General features: G+C 34.7%; 1 protein-coding gene across 4 annotated transcripts in view; it reads right to left on the bottom strand.

The window, feature by feature from the left end:
* The window catches only part of Map3k20 (mitogen-activated protein kinase kinase kinase 20), a 172359-nt gene that overhangs the window by 91069 nt on the left and 60283 nt on the right, over positions 1-21007 (bottom strand). For all 4 annotated transcript variants that reach the window (XR_013092359.2, XM_076866785.2, XM_076866784.2 and 1 more), the window contains exon 3: positions 2525-2612. Coding sequence is in view for 3 of the 4 variants with exons in the window: in XM_076866785.2 (XP_076722900.1) it covers positions 2525-2612 (88 nt within the window). In the remaining variant the exon portion in view is untranslated. The remainder of the gene's footprint in view (positions 1-2524; positions 2613-21007) is intronic.

The following is a 21007-nucleotide window of genomic DNA, read 5'->3' on the forward strand; positions in this document are numbered from 1 at the left end:
CAGATCTTCTAATTCCCATTTCAGCACTCATTCCATTCCATTACTCTGATAAATCATTCTATCAATCCCTCAGTATAACTGACAATAGCTGCTGGCTGCAACAACATTTTCTATTAACAAAAAACTCAAGTTATATGAACTCAAAAGCCATTCAAACATCCTCTTTCGGAGTCCACCACATCTGATACAGATGACAAGATTCACAGAGGGCTATCTAGCTAGTCTGGATGAGCAAGGTCTGTTGGCTGCCTATCTTTATTTTTCCCTTCACCTCTTCACGCTAAGACTTGTATTCATTTCAAGAGGCAGAGTAAGTGCTATCATCCCTAATCCATTGGATTATTTTACCCCAAAACTTGGCTTAGTTGGTATATGTACTGCTATCCATGTACAGAGCATGGCTTTATCCTAATGCTGCAAAAGGTTGACTGAAAAGGTTTGAACAAATAAACACTGAGTTAAAACTAAATCTCTAGCAAAAACAACAATCACTAAATTAATACATTTAAGAGGGCTGAAACTTCTCTAATAGATCTCTTTAATAATCAACTTTAACAGGTAAATAAGAGAGTAATAAGTATACAATTTGTTATTATGCTACAATTCTGAAATGTTATTTTAAAGAAATGTTAACAGTTGCTTACTTACTGGCTCTGGAGGGAAACAGATCCATCAAGAACTAATCAATTTAAGCAAAGAATTTGGGTAGGTATAAGCAGGAAATGCTAAAAGGATGCATGAAATAAATGACTAGCTAATTTGATACAAATACTAAATAAATTCAAACTTATCACTCCATTCCCTCCTTTGAATGAGGTAACTCAGATTGAATATGCTGGCCAAGAATGAATTTGTTCACATCTTCCTTGGAACTGACAGTAAGAAAAGAACCTGCACCCCAACTCAAGTTCCCATTTCTACAATTCATCCTCACCTCAAGATACTAGAAAACTCCATGAATAGCCCATTGACCTACTTAGGCTAAAATCTTCTCCAAAGCATTATACATCAAGGGTACAATAGAAACAGCAGAGTTTCTAATCTTTTTGGTAGACAGAAATAGCCTCTACTAGGCAAGAATAGCATCAGCCACCAATGAGGATCAGAAAACTAGATTCACATGTATAAAAATTTAAAAAAATGAATTTGGGGAAAAGGTGCCATATGATAATTGAGTTAGGAAAAGGTCTAATTCTAAGTCAAAAAACTGATACAAAAGGTTAGATATGATTTATCCCTAACACCAAACACAACTGGAGGTATCCATGTTAATAAGAAGCATAGGCTCAAGAGGAAAATTGCAGCATATCCCATTTCTGATACAAGCCTAAAGGTAGCAATTTGGGCTAAAAGTCCCTCCAGCTAAGAACCTATGTAAAAATGCTACTAAAGAGCAAAAGCATGTTAAACTACATATCGCCAGAAGACGGAAGTAACAGCAAACATGTCCCTGTGAATTGAAGAACAAGTAAGCTCATAGCCTTCCAGAACCTGGCTTGCATTCAAAAGGAGCTTCAAGAAAACTTAGTCTGGGAAATGTGAACCCCTGTTTCTACCACTAGCTGGAGGACTCTGGGAAAGTCACTTCGATTAGAGTTTTAGTTTCTTACTTGTAAAATAGAAATTATTTCACCTTACTCAAAGAGTTATTGTAAGCATTAGGTAAGATAATATATAAGAAAGTACCTAACATAATTATTTGTTTAATGAGGGTATTTTATTGCTATTTTCTTTAAAGACAATCCAGGCTCTTACTACTGTGGTAGAAGAAAATAGAGCTATTCTTTCAGAGGTTTTTTTTTTGGTTTGCTTTTAATCAAAGAAGTGCCATGATAAAGAACTGACCAAAGTTACTTACTTTAAAATTGAACTTATAGTTACTGTAGACCTAAAGTTTCCCATTGGATTGTACAAATATAATCACAGAATATTAAAAATAGGTCTTTCTGTTTCACATTGCAAAATATTCTATATGCTCATTTTTGAAAAGGGTATTTCCATCAGTTAAAAAAAAAAATCACTGCTGCAAATTAAGTGATAATTTGGTTCAAGGTCATTATCAGATCAGATGACCAAACCTGAAAAATACTGTTCTCAAGTCAGAGACCTTGAAGAAAAAATGCTCTAATGGGATTAAAATGCCTTGCAAAGAATTACAGCATGAATAGCTCAAGAAATCTTAATTTATAAAAGGTCACAGAGTTACAAAAAACATCTCTCATTTCAACTAATTAAATGAAATTTTAGTTAAACGGCACCTTTAAGTATTGGCATTGCAGCTGCGAGTGCATTTAAATAGCATTTACGCAGATATAATTAGCACAATTAAACATGGGTAGAAGTGGAAACACTATTCTTAATTATATTGATATAATCAGATTTATTAATGCTTTATAGCAACAAAAGTGACATCTGACAGTAGTACACAATTCATGAGTGAACCTAATATTAAGCATTTTAGCATATTAAGCAATCTAAAGCTAGGTAATTAGGGAAAGAAAGAAGTCAAATAATGAGTTCCTACCTGTGACGATACCATAGTTGGGAGGTTCAAGAATTACTCCATAAAACTGGATGATGTTTCTGTGACTGAGGACACTCAGTATTTCTGCCTGTAAAAAAATCAAATGCAAAATTATATAAAATTCCATTTATAATAGCCTAATAAAATAGGATTCCTATTCAATTTTATTTACCTACATTTACAGAGATATACAACCATATGTGATGCGAGAAAATTGTCTTTAGTGAAATGTTTAAAAGTTAAAAAATTTCTTTTGAAGCTTTATGAAAATTTAAAAAGGAAATGAAGCTGAAGAGGCAACCAAAGAGGTGGGTACTAGAAAATCTGCATGACTGACAGTGAGGAGGGTGACTCAAGAGGTAGATGCCATACAGTTAAAGCCCTTCTCCTAATAACCAAATATATATTTTTTTCTGCATAATATCTCTTTTGGGAGGCCACAGCAAGTCTAAACTTCTGTTGATAGTATGAGTCAAAATTAAGGTAGAGATTTTCAAATATTAATGGAAGAGATTCAGGTAATACCCATTTATATTATTACCTAATAATTTATTCCAGATATAGTATTGTTCTTTTTTGTACGCAAGTTACTGTAAAAATAAAAGGTAGGCTCTTGACCTTCACTGTGATCCGATAGGACACAATGTTTGTATACTTTGAAATATATTAATACAGAAAACTGCATTGAAGAGTGACATTGCAAAAAATAGTTATTAAACTTAATTGTTAAAATAGAAAAACAGACATACCACTGTGCATACTTGACAATGTCTATAGAATATTAGATATTGCCTAGATAAATCATATATATTCATTGAAATTTTATTAGTTTTATGGCGATAAACTATAGTTAATTATAAATATAATGAAGCATAAAATCATGGGAGTTAAATATAAAAAATGTTTTATATTTTAAGTGAAAGTTATGTTACTAGCAATAATAAAATAGTAGATTTTTAAGATCTCACCCCAGAAAGGGGATCATCAAGAAAAATATCTTCATTAACAAAAATGGATGACTGGCAAGTGGTGCACACCTGTAATCCCAAGAGCTCAGGAGGCTGAGGCAGGAGAATTGCAAGTTCAAAGCCAGCCTCAGCAAAAGCAAGGTGCCAAGCAACTCAGTGAGACCCTGTCTCAAAATTTAAAAATAAAGCAGCGGGTGCTGGGAATGTGGTTCATTGGTTGAGTCCTCCAAGCTCAATCCTTAGTACCACTACCCCCCCGCAAAAAAAAAAAAAAAAAAAAACATGGAGAAGCCCTAGTCAGAAGGGGGAACCCAGATGCTTGCCTAACAGGTGTGAGGCCCTGGGTTCAATTTCCAGTACTACCAATAAAAACAATTTTTTTAAAGAGGGAAGAGGAAGAGGACAGGGAGAAAGAGGAAGAAGAATGGGACCTGCCCTTTGGGATCTGCGCATATGAATTAATATTTTTTTATAGGGTAAGAGTTGAGATTTCATTAAAAACATAATCTGGGGTTGGGGTTGGGGTTGTGGCTCAGTGGTAGAGCACTTGCCTAGCATGTGCAGAGGCCCTGGGTTCGATCCTCAGCACCACATAAAAATAAATAAATAAAATAAAGGTATCGTGTCCAACTAAAATATAAATATTTGAAAAAAAAAACATAATCTGTGAAACTGTTTTTGAGGTTAATACAAATAGGTAGAAAACAGGTTTGAGGAATGGCAGGGGGTTAATAGAGAAAGGAAATAGAGAAAGAAAAATTATCATTGATTAGATAAGACACTTATCAAGGCTGAGCTGACAGTGTTTTTCTTTTGTGTTGAAGGGGGCTATCATTGCTTAGACAAACAATTCCTTAGCACCCATCAAGTGCCTACTAGGTGCAGAGACTCTGTGTTCACCAAGAACCACCCTCACGTACTTCCCAATCAGGAAGAAAATGCCTTACTTGGGCATCACAACTATTCATCTACATGGCAATTCTAAATTCTCATTATGAAATGATACAGGATTTCAAGGATGGTGGAATGTGATGGACATCATAATCCAAAGTACATGTATGAAGATACGAATTGGCTGTCAACATACTTTATATACAGAGATATAAAAAATTGTGGTATATATGTGTAATAAGAATTGTAATGCAAAAAAAGTACATGTATAAAGACATGAATTGGCATGAACATACTTTATATACAAAGATATGAAAAATCATGCTCTGTATGTGTAGTAAGAATTATAATGCATTCAACTGTCATGTATTTAAAAAAAATAAAATCAATTAAATTAAAATAAAAGAGAATTCACACAAAGTTTGGAAATCACAAGCTACCCTATTTTCAGTGGCAGATCAACACTTTGGGAATAAAGCATTAGAATGCAATGTGAGAAAAGCAGTAGAGTTATGTCTGGATTGGTATTTGTCAAACCAGGAACTACTACCCTTTGGTATATTCTTTGGGGTATCTGAAATCTGTGACCATTAAAAATTTCTGTATCAGTAATGAACAAATATGGGAATATTTTTAATCCTTGGATGACCACTTTATAAATCAGGAGACTTTTAGTGTTCCAGTTTATTTTCATGTTTATATTTAAGGTTTTGCCAAGCAATACCTTGAGGAAGATAGTGTTTATTCCTTTTAGAAGTTGGTAAGTATGAACACAAGACTACCCTTTTGCAGTGTACTTTGAAAGTAAAGGACATTTTCCTGGAATAAGGATTTAGGTTTTTATTTAATGAACTCAGAATCTGATTTAACAACATGAAAACAACACAATACTTTAGAGTGCTGTACTAGTTTCATGGAAATAGGCTAATAATCAACAGGCAGACAATAAGTGACGTATTTGTAAAAAATAAAAAAGTCAAATGATATCAGGATGCTAGCAATTCAGACAAGCTCCAACAGAAACAATCGTGGAGTTAACTGAATGATGAAAACCTGTGCTCCCAGCTGTCAGGGTATACCTGATAGTAAGTACCTACAGGTGTCTGCTTGCAACAGTGTTATTATTCCATTATTTCCTAGATTTACATTCTGAGACACACTAGTAGATGAATTGTCACTCAAAATAATGTATTAGTGGTTTAAAAATAAGTTTGCTGTTAAAAAGGAAACATAATAATGATGACAGCTAAATTAATAATGGTCCATCATGCCAAAAAATTTTTACATCATTAAAACCAACATAAACCATTTGCTTTCACTAAATATAATTTTATACAAATTGTTAATTTCAATTGTATTGATTTTGTTTTTATCTTTAACTGAAAATTTAATTTTATTTTTATAGGTACATGAGCTATTCTCAACTTCTTGTGTCTACTTCAGTTACAATGAGTAATAATTTTTGTCAACACTTGAAATCCAGAAGTCTTAATTTTTCCTATATAGGATCTACACATTTTATACTTTGCAAAACACTATTCTAAGGACTCAGACAGACACTTGTATCCAATTTCATACAGCATTACTAACAATAGCCAAAAGTGATAACAAGTGTTCATATGCTGACAAACATGTGATGTGTAAATACTACTTCAGCCATAAAAGGAATTAATTCTGATACATGTTGTTAAATGGATGAACCTTGAAAACTTATCTGAAATGTACTTAGTAGGTAAATTCAGACAGAAAGCATACTAGACAGATTAGAGGTTACCAGAGGCTGGGCAGAGGAGATGGGGAGTTACTTCTTAATAGTTTCAGAGCTTCTGTTAGGGGTGATGAAAAATTTTGAAAATAGATGGTGTCAATGACTGCATAATGCTGTAAATAAAATTAAATCATCTTAATTACACATTTAAATAAAGTTAAAATGGCAAATTTTATGCTATATATATATATATAGATATATATCTATATATCTATATATCTATATCTATCTTACCACAATAAAAAAGCTTGAAAGATGATTAAACTTTTGCAGAGATTATCAGAATCTATGTATTCAATAATCATCTTAAGGTCTAAATAACCATGGAATAAATATGTAATTGTTCAGATTAGGATTTGAGGATCTAAGGAGTAGCTGAGACTTCAACAACTTTAACTCAAGCTCCAACATACTCCAAAAAGTAAGGGTCTCAATCAGAGGAATGAATGGTGTAGCCAAAACTCTACGTATAAAAATATCTATGAGGAATGCATGTATCAATGGACAAAAATGCCTATGCTATCTTTGCAGTGAAATGTGTGCCTGCTCTCACTGTTTACAGCTGAGGCCAGTTCCTTCTTCCCTTCCTTCCTTCTTACTTTCTTTATAGAAAAAATTACAAGAGTTTCAGTTTGTTAATAAACCTGGAGAAGAGGTAGGTGTTTTGTTGTTAGTTTTCATCTGGCATTTTTATTTGTTTATATGCAGAGATGAGCTATTAGCTTAGTGTGCCATGTTCCCAGAGGTTGACCAGCACACAGGTTCCAAAAGACTAATTCCATTGGAGATATTAAAAGAAGTCAAAGATCAGTTTTAATTCCCTTCCTTAAAGGACTTTCTCAACAGTTTAAGATAAGATTAGTATCTCCACATTCAGTGATACCATCCCTTTCCTTAATTCAAAATTGTTTTTTAGGGAGGGGAGGGGAGCCCAGTGATAGAACAATTGCTTAGCATGCCTCAGGGCCTGGGGTTTAATCTCTAGCATCACCAAAAAAAAAAAAAAACTGAAAACTTTTTATCACCCAAGTCCCAAATTAAAATTTATTTAATTTTGGAAAGCTGCCACAATATTCTTAAAGATTCGACATCTTTAAAACTTATTTTGTATCTTCTATAGTCCATTGATAAGTCTATGTGTGTTTATATGACAAAAATATTAGAAATAAAACTGAATTCAGTGGTGCATGCCTATAATCCCAGGAACTTGGGAGCCTGAGGCAGGAGGATTGAAGTTCCAGGCCAGCAGCAATTTAGCAAGACACCATGTCAAAAAAAAAAGAGGAAACTGAGGGGTGTGGCTCAGTGGTTAAGCACCCCTGGGTTCAATCCCTTGTACCAAAACAAACAATCAAACAAACTGAATTAGCTTCTTTTTGTGAAATAAAAATAAAACACAGATATGACAACAACCTATTAATTGCTATAATGAAAACTGTAGTGTATGAAGCCCCACATCACTAAGCTGGAAATCTCCACTCACATCCTATATTTGGAACAAGCTTTATGGCCCTATGCTGCTGAGCTGGACCATGTCTCAGCAAGGTACATTCTTCAACCTATGATGTGGCTGGCATGAACACAGGGTATACTTTTACTGCCCATGAATGGCAATGGCTCCTTTTTGTTCTCAGTTGTATTTGTTTAAACATACTACTCCACAGACCCTGATCTATAAGATCCTTATCAGTTCTAAGATTCTGGATTGCAAGTGAGTATGACAGTAAGAGAAAGAAAAGTGGCTCATCCAGTCATTCAGCTGACACAGTCAACTAAGCACACTGTAAAAGTAAGGTCAAAGGCCCTCTCCAGAGACAGCTCTGTCTCCAAAATACCAATATGGGTCCCAGCTCACTATATGCTGCCAAAATTCAAGAAAGGATATGTGATGATCCCATATTAAAAAAAAAAAAAATAGGTAACAAGAGGAGGGGAGAAAAGAAGATGGTACTGGGGATGAGACTGATCAAATTATATTATGCTCATGCAAGAATATGGCATAATGAATCCTACTATTATGTAGAATAATAATGTACCAATAAAAGAAAATAAATGATATATACAGAAGAATGGGAAGAAATAAAACAAAACATTAATTGTGGTTATCTATCTCAAGAAAGAATCATAGGTTTGTTAATTTTTTTATGTTTCCTGCCGCAGTCCGGCTGCAGCAAAATAACCGGAGTACACAAGTTGCTTGTCACCACCCCCGCCGCCCCCTCCCCCCCTGTTATTTTGCTGCAGTCGGGCTGCGGCAATTTCCTAAACTATAATAAGCATGTATAATTTTTAAAACCAGAAAAAGCAATAAGAGCATGTTATATGTAATATATACATGATAAGAACATATAAATATGGAGTTGAAAATATTGATTTATAAGGAAATTCACATTCTCCCTAGCACTGAGGCATCAAAAAGTAAAACTCTATCTTCCCAGGATACTACAGGCATATAAAAACTAGGGTAGTTAACCTGTGACCTGTCAGCTTCTCCTGACATGGATCTGGAACAAAGTAATGTTCACCCAGGTCCCTCCTACAGAAGGCCATGGGTTCCGAGAGCCACAGCGCTGAGGACACAGGCAAAGGAGATGAGCACACTTTAGATGGATTTCTACCTGCTCAGTACCAGGCTCTGAATGTTTTTACATGATACTCCTTTTTCTTCTTTTGTCTGCTCCTGTGACCTCTGCCTTTTGGGAAAACCTTCCCTACTTTAATCCTTTTGTAAAATGACTAGTTCAACAGCATATGTGGGGAAAAGGTCAGATTCCTTATATACAGAAAGTACTCAATAACATTTGAAGGATGAAGGAACAATAGTAATCAATGAAAGTATTTAGTGTATTTAAATAATTTTTATAGAGAGCCTAGGTTAGGACCTGTTTACTCTGAACACTATAACGAGAAGAGCAAAATACTAGAGGAAATGAATTTATTTTAGTATTCATTTTGTTCTTTTATATCTGGAAGGATAATTTAATCTAGATTTTATAACAATGACAGTCAATCAACTATACAACAGTAGAAGCCACACTTGAAATATATTTCATCAACTCATTGTTGATTTAAACTTTATGAGGATTTGGATGGGTACACTTTGCCTTTTGAAGGTTCTGTGTCCAAGACAAACAAAGTGAACACAATTTCTTGAGCATCCTTTCCTGCTTTGGATTCTTCAAGCATGCCCATGCTTCAGCATTGGACCTTTTAAGGTTAAGAATGCAAAGGTTTGCTTAGTCTTAAACATTCCATTTTATATTTTCTACCCAAGATATTTCCAGAATCCATCTGTGCAGGTGAAGAGGCTTGGGTCAAGTCTGCACTTTCCATACCCACTATGCTCCAGAATGCTCTGGCAGTCAGATGCTCCTCCAAGGTGTACTGAGAGGTGGAGCCCTGATTCTCAGCTGGGCTGCATTTCACACAGGCTCCCTCCCTGGACCAATACCATAAATACCCAAAACAGATGAATCAGGCCCATATAAAAGGACAGGTTGTAAAAGATGAAAGCACTGGTCTTTTCAATACAGAGCACCTCTTATCTTTATCACCACAGAGCTGAGAATCATTGTACTTAGCAGAATGTAAGGACAATGAGAAATTATTGATTTAAAAGCTCCTAAAATTGTATTTATAAATCCCTGAGGTCAGAACAGAGTTCTTTCAGGGAACAGATAGGTAGAACTTTCCTTCCCTTCCCTGCTAATTGTTTCAGGTTCTGATTATAAAGATAACTGGGCAGAGTTCTCAAGTTCAGCTTTTATGCATCAAATTCCCAGGGTCTTACTGGATCAAAACAAAACAAAAATACTGTTTAATTCACTATATTTTTACTCCCAAGATTATCTGTAGCTATGAGTATTTTTTTTTTTTTTTTTAAAGAAGTGGGGATCAAATCCAGGGTTTTGCACATGCTAGGCCAGCACCTGGCTACAGAGGTATATCTCCAGCCCACTAAAATAAAAATGTTTTTTTAAAAAAACTCATTCTTACATGTGTAGTAAAATGGAAAACCAGCTCCTCTACTTTTGAAAATGCTATGTTACAAGAACAACTTAAAAAGTAGACTTGGAGGATTTTCAATTGTCTATTTAATCACCCAAGTGTCATACCCAGGTCATGCTTTTTGAGTCACTTGAACTTTATGAGATGTATTCAATAACTATCACATGATAAGCAGCAAACTTCACAATTCTACAGGTTCTCTTTCAAGGGGTATGCCTTAGGTATTTGGGGAAATAAGGAAGGGTAAATGAACTGAATTTTGGTTCTATAATGTAAGATATCCTATATTCTTAATGATGCTTGATGTCAGGAAGACTTTTCTTTGGAAAGAAATTGGCTATGAAAGCTAAGAAGAAAAAATAAACCAGTCATTGAGCAGATGACAGGCCTCTGCTCATGCTTCTTGAACCACTGAGATGGAGTCATGTGTGATTTTTACCACAAACATCACCAGTGCTGGGAAGTCTCTGGTTGCTCAGTGGTTTTCCTGCATGAAATGTTATAGAGACTCACCACTTGGAGAGGGGCCTGAGCTCCTTTCAGGGCTCATGTTGTTCTCTAGTTAAGAAGATACCTGGCCAAGAAAAAGGATAAATAACCTGGCAGGAAAAGAGGATGACTAGAACTGAGAAAAACAAATAGTGAAGAGTTAAGACCAAGGACTTGAGAGATACCACCAAATCACAAATAAGCTAAAAGAGTTTACATTCATTGTGCTCACCCTGATTCTCACTGTGATGATATGAAACAGCAAAATATACTGAAACAACCTGCATTTGAGTGACAAAAATATTATGAGAATCTGACTTTCCACTAAACAAGTTATGTAACTTGGTCAATGAAATGATCACTTTATCCTAAACTATTCAAAAAATCTCCTCAAAGAACATCTCCCTTGAAGAAGGCTTCAAGAACTGAAAGATTATTAGGCTTCTAAAAACTGAATAGAAACATCATTAAATACTGGCGTTCGTAAGTGAAAATTCAATTCTAGTTCCAAAATAGATGGCCCTAAAGCACTTGGTCACTCTGGACCTTGCTTTCTTCCTAGAAAATGACTTGGATGAACAAAATTACATCCTAGATTCTTTTGTACTTTAAATTGCTATTCATCCATATTCAGAAAAATTAATGCATTACTAGTACTACTTTGCACAGAGTGAGGAGCTTAACAACAATCTGATTAATTAACTGTGGTATATTAGGATGTCCTCTGCAAACAGGCTTTAGTGAGTCTTGGCTATTCTACCTACAAGCAAGGGGAACTGCTGTAATTTAGGTCTGAAATCCCCCACAAAGGCCCAAGTAGAAGAGGCTAGTGCCCATCCTGGTGCTATTGGGAAGCGGTGGAAATCTTTAAGAGGTAGGGTCTAGTGGTAAGTCTTAGGCCCCTAAGAGCATGCACTTTAAAGGGAAAATGGAATCCCAGTCCCTTTCTCTTCCTCTCTTTTGCTAGCCAGGAAGTGAAAAGGCTTCCTCTGGCAAGTACTCAAGCCATGATGTACTGTGGCATCACAGTACCCAAAGCAATGGAGCCAACAGGTCCCGGACTGAAATCTCTAAAACTGTGAGCAAAACTAAACATTTCTTCTTTTTAAGTTAATTTATCTCAGGTTTCTGTTTCAGTAACACAAAGCTAACTAACACAGGGACTTTGAAGAAATTAATCTCTTAGGTACTCAGTTTCCTCATTAAGTCAATGGGCTCTGTAATCCTATCCCAGTGCCAGAAAAATACCAGGTGCTCAACCAATGCCAATCCCTTTCTCTGACATCCATCCCCATCCTTTGTAAATCATTTATTGTTCTGTCAAGACAAGTTTCTGAGGAAATTCCTCTCTCTTGCAATAATGAAGATTGTACTTTCATATTTCCTTGATTTAATTAGCCTCAAGTATTTATCAACTTTCCATGTTTACTTATGTTTTTACCTAAATATAGCACTTTAATATTTCCAAAACATTTACCCTACATGAATCTCACCAACAAAATATTTTATCATATTTAAATGTTGAGAAAATTGGATCTTTGTTGGTTTTAAGCTCACTTGCCCGCAGTCAAATGTCAGTGATAAAATCTGAATTCAAATCTCTTACCTCTTCTCATATATATATTTTTAATTTCTGGTCTTTCCTCTTAAAAAAATCCAATAAAATCATGAATGCCTTTAAACATTTTTTAATTAAAAAAATGCCATGCTTACACAGATTTCAATTGTATAATTCCTCTATATTATCAGCTAACATTTATTGAGTGCCTACTAGGAGCTAGGCTAAATGCCTGATGAAGATTGAACTTTTAAATTGTCACAAAAACCATAGGCAAGGGCCTACTATTATCTAACATTCACAAAGAAAGAAATCTAGGCAAAGAGAAATTTTAAAACATGCCCTAGGGCACAGTAAATGGGAAGCCAGGTTTTTAAAAGAGTCTGATCTCCACATCCAGCTACAATCATTAAATCACTGCTTTACTTTACAAACCTAATTTGAGAACAGAATGGAATATCAGTTTATGCAGCATCCAAACATTACAAGAGGCCTAGAAAATTCCAAAGCGCTCTTGAGTTAGTTACAGAAGCATGAGAAACAACTCCTCATTGAGTCTCAGCCATTGCCCCACTACAAGATTTCCATGCCTTCCTGACACTTGGCTGCACAGGATTTTGGTCAAAAACCAAGATCTAATTCTTCACAGGCTCTGGGCCATTAGGCCAGCCAGCAATAACCAAATTTATAGCTAATAAAACCAGTTAATTGCACAGCATGAAGCACCCTCTCTCTATGCAAAAATTACATGGTTAGGAATTTTGAGCAACTCTCACAATCTGATTAGCTAAGTGCTTTATAATATTACTCTACAGTGCAACAGAGTTTAATTATTTACATCCCATAAGAGAAATGTTTGCCACATTTATTATGGAAATCTACAAAATCATTTAGAAGAGTTTAGGCAAATTTAATGTTAAAATAGTCTGAAAAGTCCTTTAACATCTTTTAGACTCCAATTAGATAGTATTTTGAATACCTGTATTCTTCAGCTAAATGACTAATGGTTTTACTATTTTGGGTTGCTGTTAATGCACTCAAAACAATAACTAAAAGCAAAGGCAAGCGTGTGTCATAAGCAAGACATTTTTGGTTTGTTGAATGCAAAAAAATAAAAAATAAAAGTACCAAACTCTAACAAATACATAATGCAGATAATTTGGAATCAGAATTCTAAGAATGAAGGGATTTGAAGTCTTCCAGTCTTTGTATTCCTAGTCCCCAACTACAACCACAACTTAAGACAATTCCTCTCTTAACAGAGATTACTTCTCCCCTAATAGCTTGATAAAAAAAAAAAGCTAGCATCCACTTGAACAAACCTCTGATACTTAACAACCACCAGCACAGGCCACCATTATTCTTTCACTAACTTCATGAGGAAACCCAAGTCCTCATTTGTGTTTGGTGAAGATAGTGAAAAATAACATCTGAAGACTAAGTTTTACATTAGTCAGTTCTTCCTAAGCTTAAAAATTATACTTCTTATTTTTCTTGATCTATTCTTTTAGTTATTTTACCCCTGTCTATGAAAACACATTGGTCATTCTGAAGATACATTCAAATAATTGGTTTAAAGTAAAATCACCACACTGAATACATTCACTTTTTATCCCAATATTGCTTTATGACAGAAACTTAGTTATTGGAAGTCTCTTCAAAACCAACTTTAAATTCTTCCCAGCTGAAAGAAAAAATGTTGCTGTTCTTTAATTCAATCATGCAAAGTTATAACTGATGTATAATGGTCTTATTAAAAAAGAATATTTGTGCTTTTCCTAAACACCAGTTTGTTTTTACCCCACTGCTTCAGTGATTACTTTAACAACCTATTATCTCCAGTTGGTTGCTAAGAAGGCAGATCTAAGCGTGTTGCCTACAACTGGAAAATACATGGAGCCTCATGGGTGCTTCCTCACATATCCATGATTCAGGGGTCTCTGTAATACTGCCTATTGACTGTCTATGACTCCCAAGAGACACGGGCTGTTCTGACATAAGCAATTATAACTGGCGATGACTAATGCAATATGCCAACAACCTGCACCAGAGCAACTTTCTGGCTGATCAAGACAGTTACCTACAAAATGCACCGAAGGTCATTGCCAAGCCGAGTTGAGATATCATGGTTCCACAGTGAACCCAGAGACCAAGAAGAAAATAAATTAGAAACTCCTGTTTTCCAGGAGACAGAAGATGGAAGGCTATGAAGTCTGAGAACAAACAGTCTGCTGAGAGCCTATAGGAAGACATAAAATTTTACACATATGAACCCAACCACATAAACAGTTTCATTATTATAATTCTTTTGCAATCCATGTACCAAGTCTTAAGTTTCAGAAATTGTAAACTGAGTACACTCTTACTCATACAGTCATGGGGAACTTCCTGTGTATCAACATTGGCTCATCACTTTATATGCATTAACTCATTCAGTTCATGCAGAAAGTACCATTTCATCCCTAGTTTATCTCTAAGAAACCAGGGAACAGAATGGTTAAGTAATTTGCCCCACAGACAGTTAAGAAACAGTGAAGCCAAGATTCGAATGAGGCAGCCCTGGCTGCAAAGCTTATGATTTTAACTGTGAAATATGAATGTAAATTTTTAAAATCACAAAGCTGTACATGCCCACACATTTCTATAACATTACACATGAATAAACAAACTCACCTATGACTACACATACGTCTAAGAATTTGTACAGAGTAAATGCTCTAACACATTTATTTGATTTGAATGTGGAAAGAACTTGTAGTCTTGGTTCTGACGCTTGATGGTTGTGTCATTTGGGGCTTCAGCTTAACTACTAATTAAATGTCCAAATGTGGAAGTAAAAAGGACAGACAGAATGAACTGAAATCTCTTCAAGGCTCTTTACTTGAACCCACAAATGTCAAACAGGCAACTAAAAACAGGATATTAAAAAAAAAAAACAAAAAACTTGGCATCTCTACCTGCATTCTCCAACTGTCCCCTCTGCTCTGAGTCACCTAGGATTCCAAGAACAACAGGGCTCATCTTGTTTTAAGTCGAAACTACCCCTCAGGTAAAAACTTGACCAATCCTGAGGTAATGATCAACCAGGCCAGTGTGACCAAGACTTCCTGACTATGCATATTTCTGTCCCCCCCCCCACGAAGACAGTTGGAAATGCTGATCCTCTTTTGCTTCCCCGTATAACTACAGTAATTTAATAAGTTCCTTTCCCGCATTTTACCATTACTTTTCTGTTTGTTTTTTGTGGCAAGTAGTCAGATCTGATTTGCTGGGACCCCTTGCTAAAGTCAGCCCCCTGACCTAAGGCTCTGGTAACAATAACACAACCAGCTAAAGAATCTATAAATTCAAAGACCAAAGTATACCCAGATGACCAAAAGCCCGGTTCTGCAAATTTCTAAGTAAATCTATTAAAGTCATCCTATTATATGAAAAATAAGCTGCTAAGCTGAAAGAAACTGAGCAGTACTTCTCTTTTCCACTTCCAGGACAGGGAATCTGGCTTGCCATCATTACCCTCACAACTGCTACACTTGCAGAACAAATCTGAATTTGATGGAGCAGTTCCTATGTTTCTATTTTCTGCCCATTCTCAGATTCCTGGATCAGAGGTCACAGAAAACCACCCTACACTATCAACCTTTAAAAAAAAAAAAAAAAAAAAAAGGCCTTGGCCCTTATCCATCTTTCATCACATCTTCTCTATATGTTTCCTAAATGAAGTTTCTGTTGTACTGGTTTAATCAAATAGGCCTCAAAATCCGTACTGTATTATCCATTCAAATATGGAAGGACTACAGACTTAAATTCAATAGGAAATATGTTTTTGAATTATTTTTCCACTAGTGAACATGGATCACAATGATCTCTTATCTATAATGTGAGAATGAAAAATGTTTAAGGAGATGGAAATGCTAATTAGCTGGGTTTGGACATTAAACACATATGGAATTATCACATCGTACCCTATAAAATGCAATTTAAAATAATATTAAATTTTAAACATTTAAAAAAATAAAGATAAATTATTCTTTCTAGAAACCCTCAAAGGCTGTAGGGAGGATTCATGGAGATCACAGACACAGAGCACAATGCATTCTCCCTAAGGCAGCTCTGAATGACAGGCACAGAAGGGTTTTTGGTCCTGTTTTTCACCACCTTCCATGTATGATATCGAACAAGTTACTTATCCTTTCTAAACATTAGAAATCTGTAGAATGAGGATAATAAAAACTTGTCTTGACTAGATCCTAAGGTTTTTAAATAAATATATCTTTTGGAATAATTTTATTTAAGAGAAAAAGACAATTGAGCTTGATATTCCCTTACCCAGTTTCCCACATCGCTAAAATTTTATGTCACTATTGAACATTACCATGAACTAAAATCCAGACTTTGTTTAGATCACTAGTTTCTCCATTAATATCCTCTTTGTGTTCCAGGATTCAACCCTGGGTACCACACTGCCTTTAGCTGTCATGTCTCCCCAGTCTCCACTGGTCTCACAGTTGCATGGTTTTAATAAGAATCAAACAAATGTAAAAACACTTTGTAAAACGAAAAATACTGCAAGAATACAATTTATTATTGTTAGGCATTCAATAGAGTTCATGCATATAAAGCACCAGAAAACTGACACATTAAGTTCCAAGTATTGATTATTAGCATTAGCATTATTACCTATCATACATTGTGATCATTTCTACATGTCCTCAATTTTTGTTTGGTGTTCAGAATTCCCTATGACTATAGGTTTTACTTTGTCTATGAGCATTTAGCCTAAGAGAATCAGCCCTTGACCTGACTTTCATAAGAACCTTGCTCAGTTTAGGCAAGTGGGAGAAGAAACAAGAGAGAGTGCAGGTTGAACCATTAATGGGAGGGACTTCAGAAGTGCCCTAGGTTTTATTTCATCAAACACCAATCTTACATCCCAGAGTTACCCAGCCAATGAAGCCAAGAACTCAGCCAAATTTAGCAAACCATGAAATGTCCCAAAAAGGAACATTTGCTAAAGATCAGCAAAATAACCAATATCCACACATTTCCTATTAAACTATCTGCACACAGCTTTCAAGCACCATGAGGAGGTTAGGAAATATGGCAGGAAGTACTGCTTTTCTTCCTACCTCAGTATACCCAGCTTATAAATTCGGCTGGAAAAAAGCTCCCAGGGACAGTGCTACTCCCACTCACCCAAAGATTATGAAATAGTGGGATTAACTCCAACTGGCTTAGAATAATAAAATAAAGGAAAAACTCTGAGCTGAACCTGTACTGAAATCCACTGAACATCCTGCCTCTTATAGCGTAAAATTTTACCCAAAAGTAGCCAGAAGTTTTTATGACCCCAAGGGCCAGGGAGGATAACTAAGTTGTTTTTCAATAGAGAACCAACATGCCCACTTAAGGGTATGTTTGTTGAACCCATTAAGAATTGTGTAACATTAGTGGATAAAAGCAGATAGACTAGAACACAGTGGGGGGGGGGGGGTGGAGAGAGAGAAAGAGAGAGAGATATGGTGGGGGAAGGGAGGGAGGAAATTTTATTTATTTATTTTTTAGGTAGTAATTAGATAGGTCGTTGAGTGAAAGCATAAGAAACAGTAAAAAAAAAAAAAACTCTGTAATAAATAACAATTCATATCAGCCTTTCAGCATTGTCTTCAGGAAAATGAGAATAACAAAAAAATAATAATAATCAAGGAAACTTCCTTAAAGTTTCCATGTGAGGTCACTTATGGATAATGCTCCTTAATCAAGTTCATGCGTTTAGAGTGGTTAGGATAAGATCATTTTAACAAGTAAGGTTAGAGAACTTTTTCTTTTAGTCCTTTCTGAGGCTTATTATAGATAATGCTTCCTGATCAAATTCTTATTTCAGAAATGTTAGGACAATTTATTAAGTTTGGTGGTATACTATTTTGAGTTAAAAACATCAATGCTGTGGCAGGTACTGAGGACTATATTCTATTTTGTTCAGGGTAGCTATATCCCCAAACAAAAATTTCATTTCCCAATATCCCCAAGAATATTATCCACATACAAAAGAATGGAGTTGAACCCTTCCTCAAACAAAATATTAACTGAAATGGATCACAGACATCAAGGTATGAGATAAAACTATAAAACTCTTTTAAGAAAATAAAGGAATAAATCTTTATGACCGTGGGTTAGGCAAAGTCTTAGATATGACACCAAAAGTATAAGCAACAAAAAGTAAACCAAACTTTGCCAAACTTAAAAATGTTTGTGCTTTAGTAGACACTGTCAAGAAGATGAAAAGGCAACCCCAGAATGGACTTTTAAAAAATCTGTTTGTATCTACAATACTTAAAAACTCCTACTACTTGGTATGAAAAGATAAATAACCCAATTAAAAATAGACACAGAATCAATATGGTTCTCTAAACAAGGTATATAAATGGCCAGTAGGACATGAAAACACATTCAATGTCATTACTCATTGGGTATAGTAAAAACCCAATGAAATACCTCTTTACACACAGCATGGTAGTAATAATTAAAAAAAAAAAAGAATAACAAGTGTTGGTAAGGGTGTGGATAATTAGAACCCTCATACTCTTCTAAGAGAAATAAGACATTGTACACCTGCTTTAGAAAATAGTTGGACACTTATTCAAACAATTAAGCAGAATTACTATGTGACTCAGAAATTCCACTCCTAGGAAACTACCCAAGGGAACTGAAAATACATGTTCACACAAGAACTTGTACGTAAATGTTCATGTCAGCATTATTCATAATTGAAAAAAATTAGAAACGATCCAATGTCTACCAACTGATGAATTGATAAACATGGTATATTCATACAATGGAATATTAGTTGGCAATTAAAAAGAATGAAACAGAATATTCTTTTTTCTTTAAATCAGAGTATATCTAAGTCTATGAGACATGAATAACAAATAACATTAATATTTTTCTTACTAACTATAAAATGTGACCTACATGCTGACAACAAAAAAAGAATAAAACAATGCTGAACATGAATCTTGAAATCATGTGAGTAAAAGTAGGCCAAATATTATTTGAAATATCTAGACTAGGCAAATCTGTAGAGAATAAAAGCAGATTAGTTGTTGCCTGGGAGAAGTATGAGGGGAAACTGAGGCGATATGACACATGATTGCTGATGGGCTTGGGTTTCTTTCTTTCTGAAGTGATGAAAATATTTTTAAAATAATTGTGATGTGAACACAAATGTTCTCACACCTATATGTGTATGTATGTGCACGCACACACAGTTATGCACGTGCACACACACACACACACACACACACAGTTATGCATTGATGCTTCTGGAGAAGCCCTCCCTCTACATTATTATTTTGTGTGTGCTTTTAAAATATCAAACTTTTGGGGTTTTTAATTGAAGTAAAATATATAGAACTTAAGTAAAAGTTCTGATGAATCCATGCACCTATCTATCAATGTACTGTCACCATTGAGATAAAGATTATTTCCATCTTCCCATGCACTTTCCAGTAATGCCACCCTTAAAGTCTCTGTTCTGCTTTCTATCATCACAGTTTTGCTTTTTCTTGAATTTCTTTTAAATGGAATCATACTCTATTTGGCCTTTTGAGTCTGGTTCTTTTGCTCAAATTTTTGAGATTCATTTATGTGATTGTATATTTCAGTAATTTGTTATTTTATTGTCAATTAGTATTCTATTTTATCAATGTTTGTTTATCCATTTTGCTCTTAATATTTGATATTTTGGGCTATTATGAATAAAGATGACATAAATACACTAGGGTTTTTTTTTTTTTTTTACATATTTTATTGCACTTGGGTAAATAAGTTAGGAACTGAATTGGTGAATCATAGAGTGTTAATTTTTGAAGAAACATTTTTAAAGTATCTCAAAGTAGTCGCATTTCACATTCCCAAAAACAATGAATGAGAATATGCCAATTCACATTCCTGCCAAAATTTGAAACAACCTCACTGCGGTTTACATTTGCATTTCCTTAACCGAAAATACTGTTAAGCACTTTCACACACTCTTATTGATTATCTAATCCTGTTCAAATGACTATAATGGTTATCTAATGACTGTTCAAATCTTCTGCCTACTTTTAAAACTTTTTAATTGACTTGTAGAGGTACTTTAAATACTCTGGAAACAAGTTTTCAGCAGATGTATCTATTATAAAATTTTCTCCCAGTCTGGATTACTTCTTTATTTTTAAACAATTTATTTTCAGTGATAGAGTGCTTGCCTAGCATGTGTGAGGCACTGGGTTCGACTGTCAGTACCGCACAAAATAAAGGTCCACTGACAACCAAAAAAATAAAAATAAAAATAAAATATTATTTCTTTTCTTGAGGGGGAAGTTTAAATTGGAAGCTTCAGTGATTGATTTTCACTTTTATTTTTAGCACTTTTGATTTGTCTAAGAAATATTTGTCTACCAAAGGTTGTAAAATACTTTGTTTTCTCATCAAAGCATTATAATTTTAGCATTTACATTAAGGTTTATTAAGAATCTTGAATTAATTTGTGGCTCACTTTATATAACCTATTGTTCCAAAGCTATTTATTAAAAACACTTTCCATATTTAATTGCATTGGCACATTTGTTAAAAATCAATGGATTGTTATATGTGCAGATCTAAATATAAAGTTCTGTTGCTTTCATCTTTATTTTTGTATGTATGCTAATACCATACTATCTTGATTATTGCCATGTAGTAAGGCTTCAAAGCTGCCAGTGTGAATCTTTCAACTTTGTTCTTATATAAATAAATTTTGTGAGAAAAATGACATCTTT

This window comes from Callospermophilus lateralis, chromosome 9, assembly GCF_048772815.1.
Source record: "Callospermophilus lateralis isolate mCalLat2 chromosome 9, mCalLat2.hap1, whole genome shotgun sequence".
NCBI lineage: Eukaryota > Metazoa > Chordata > Mammalia > Rodentia > Sciuridae > Callospermophilus > Callospermophilus lateralis.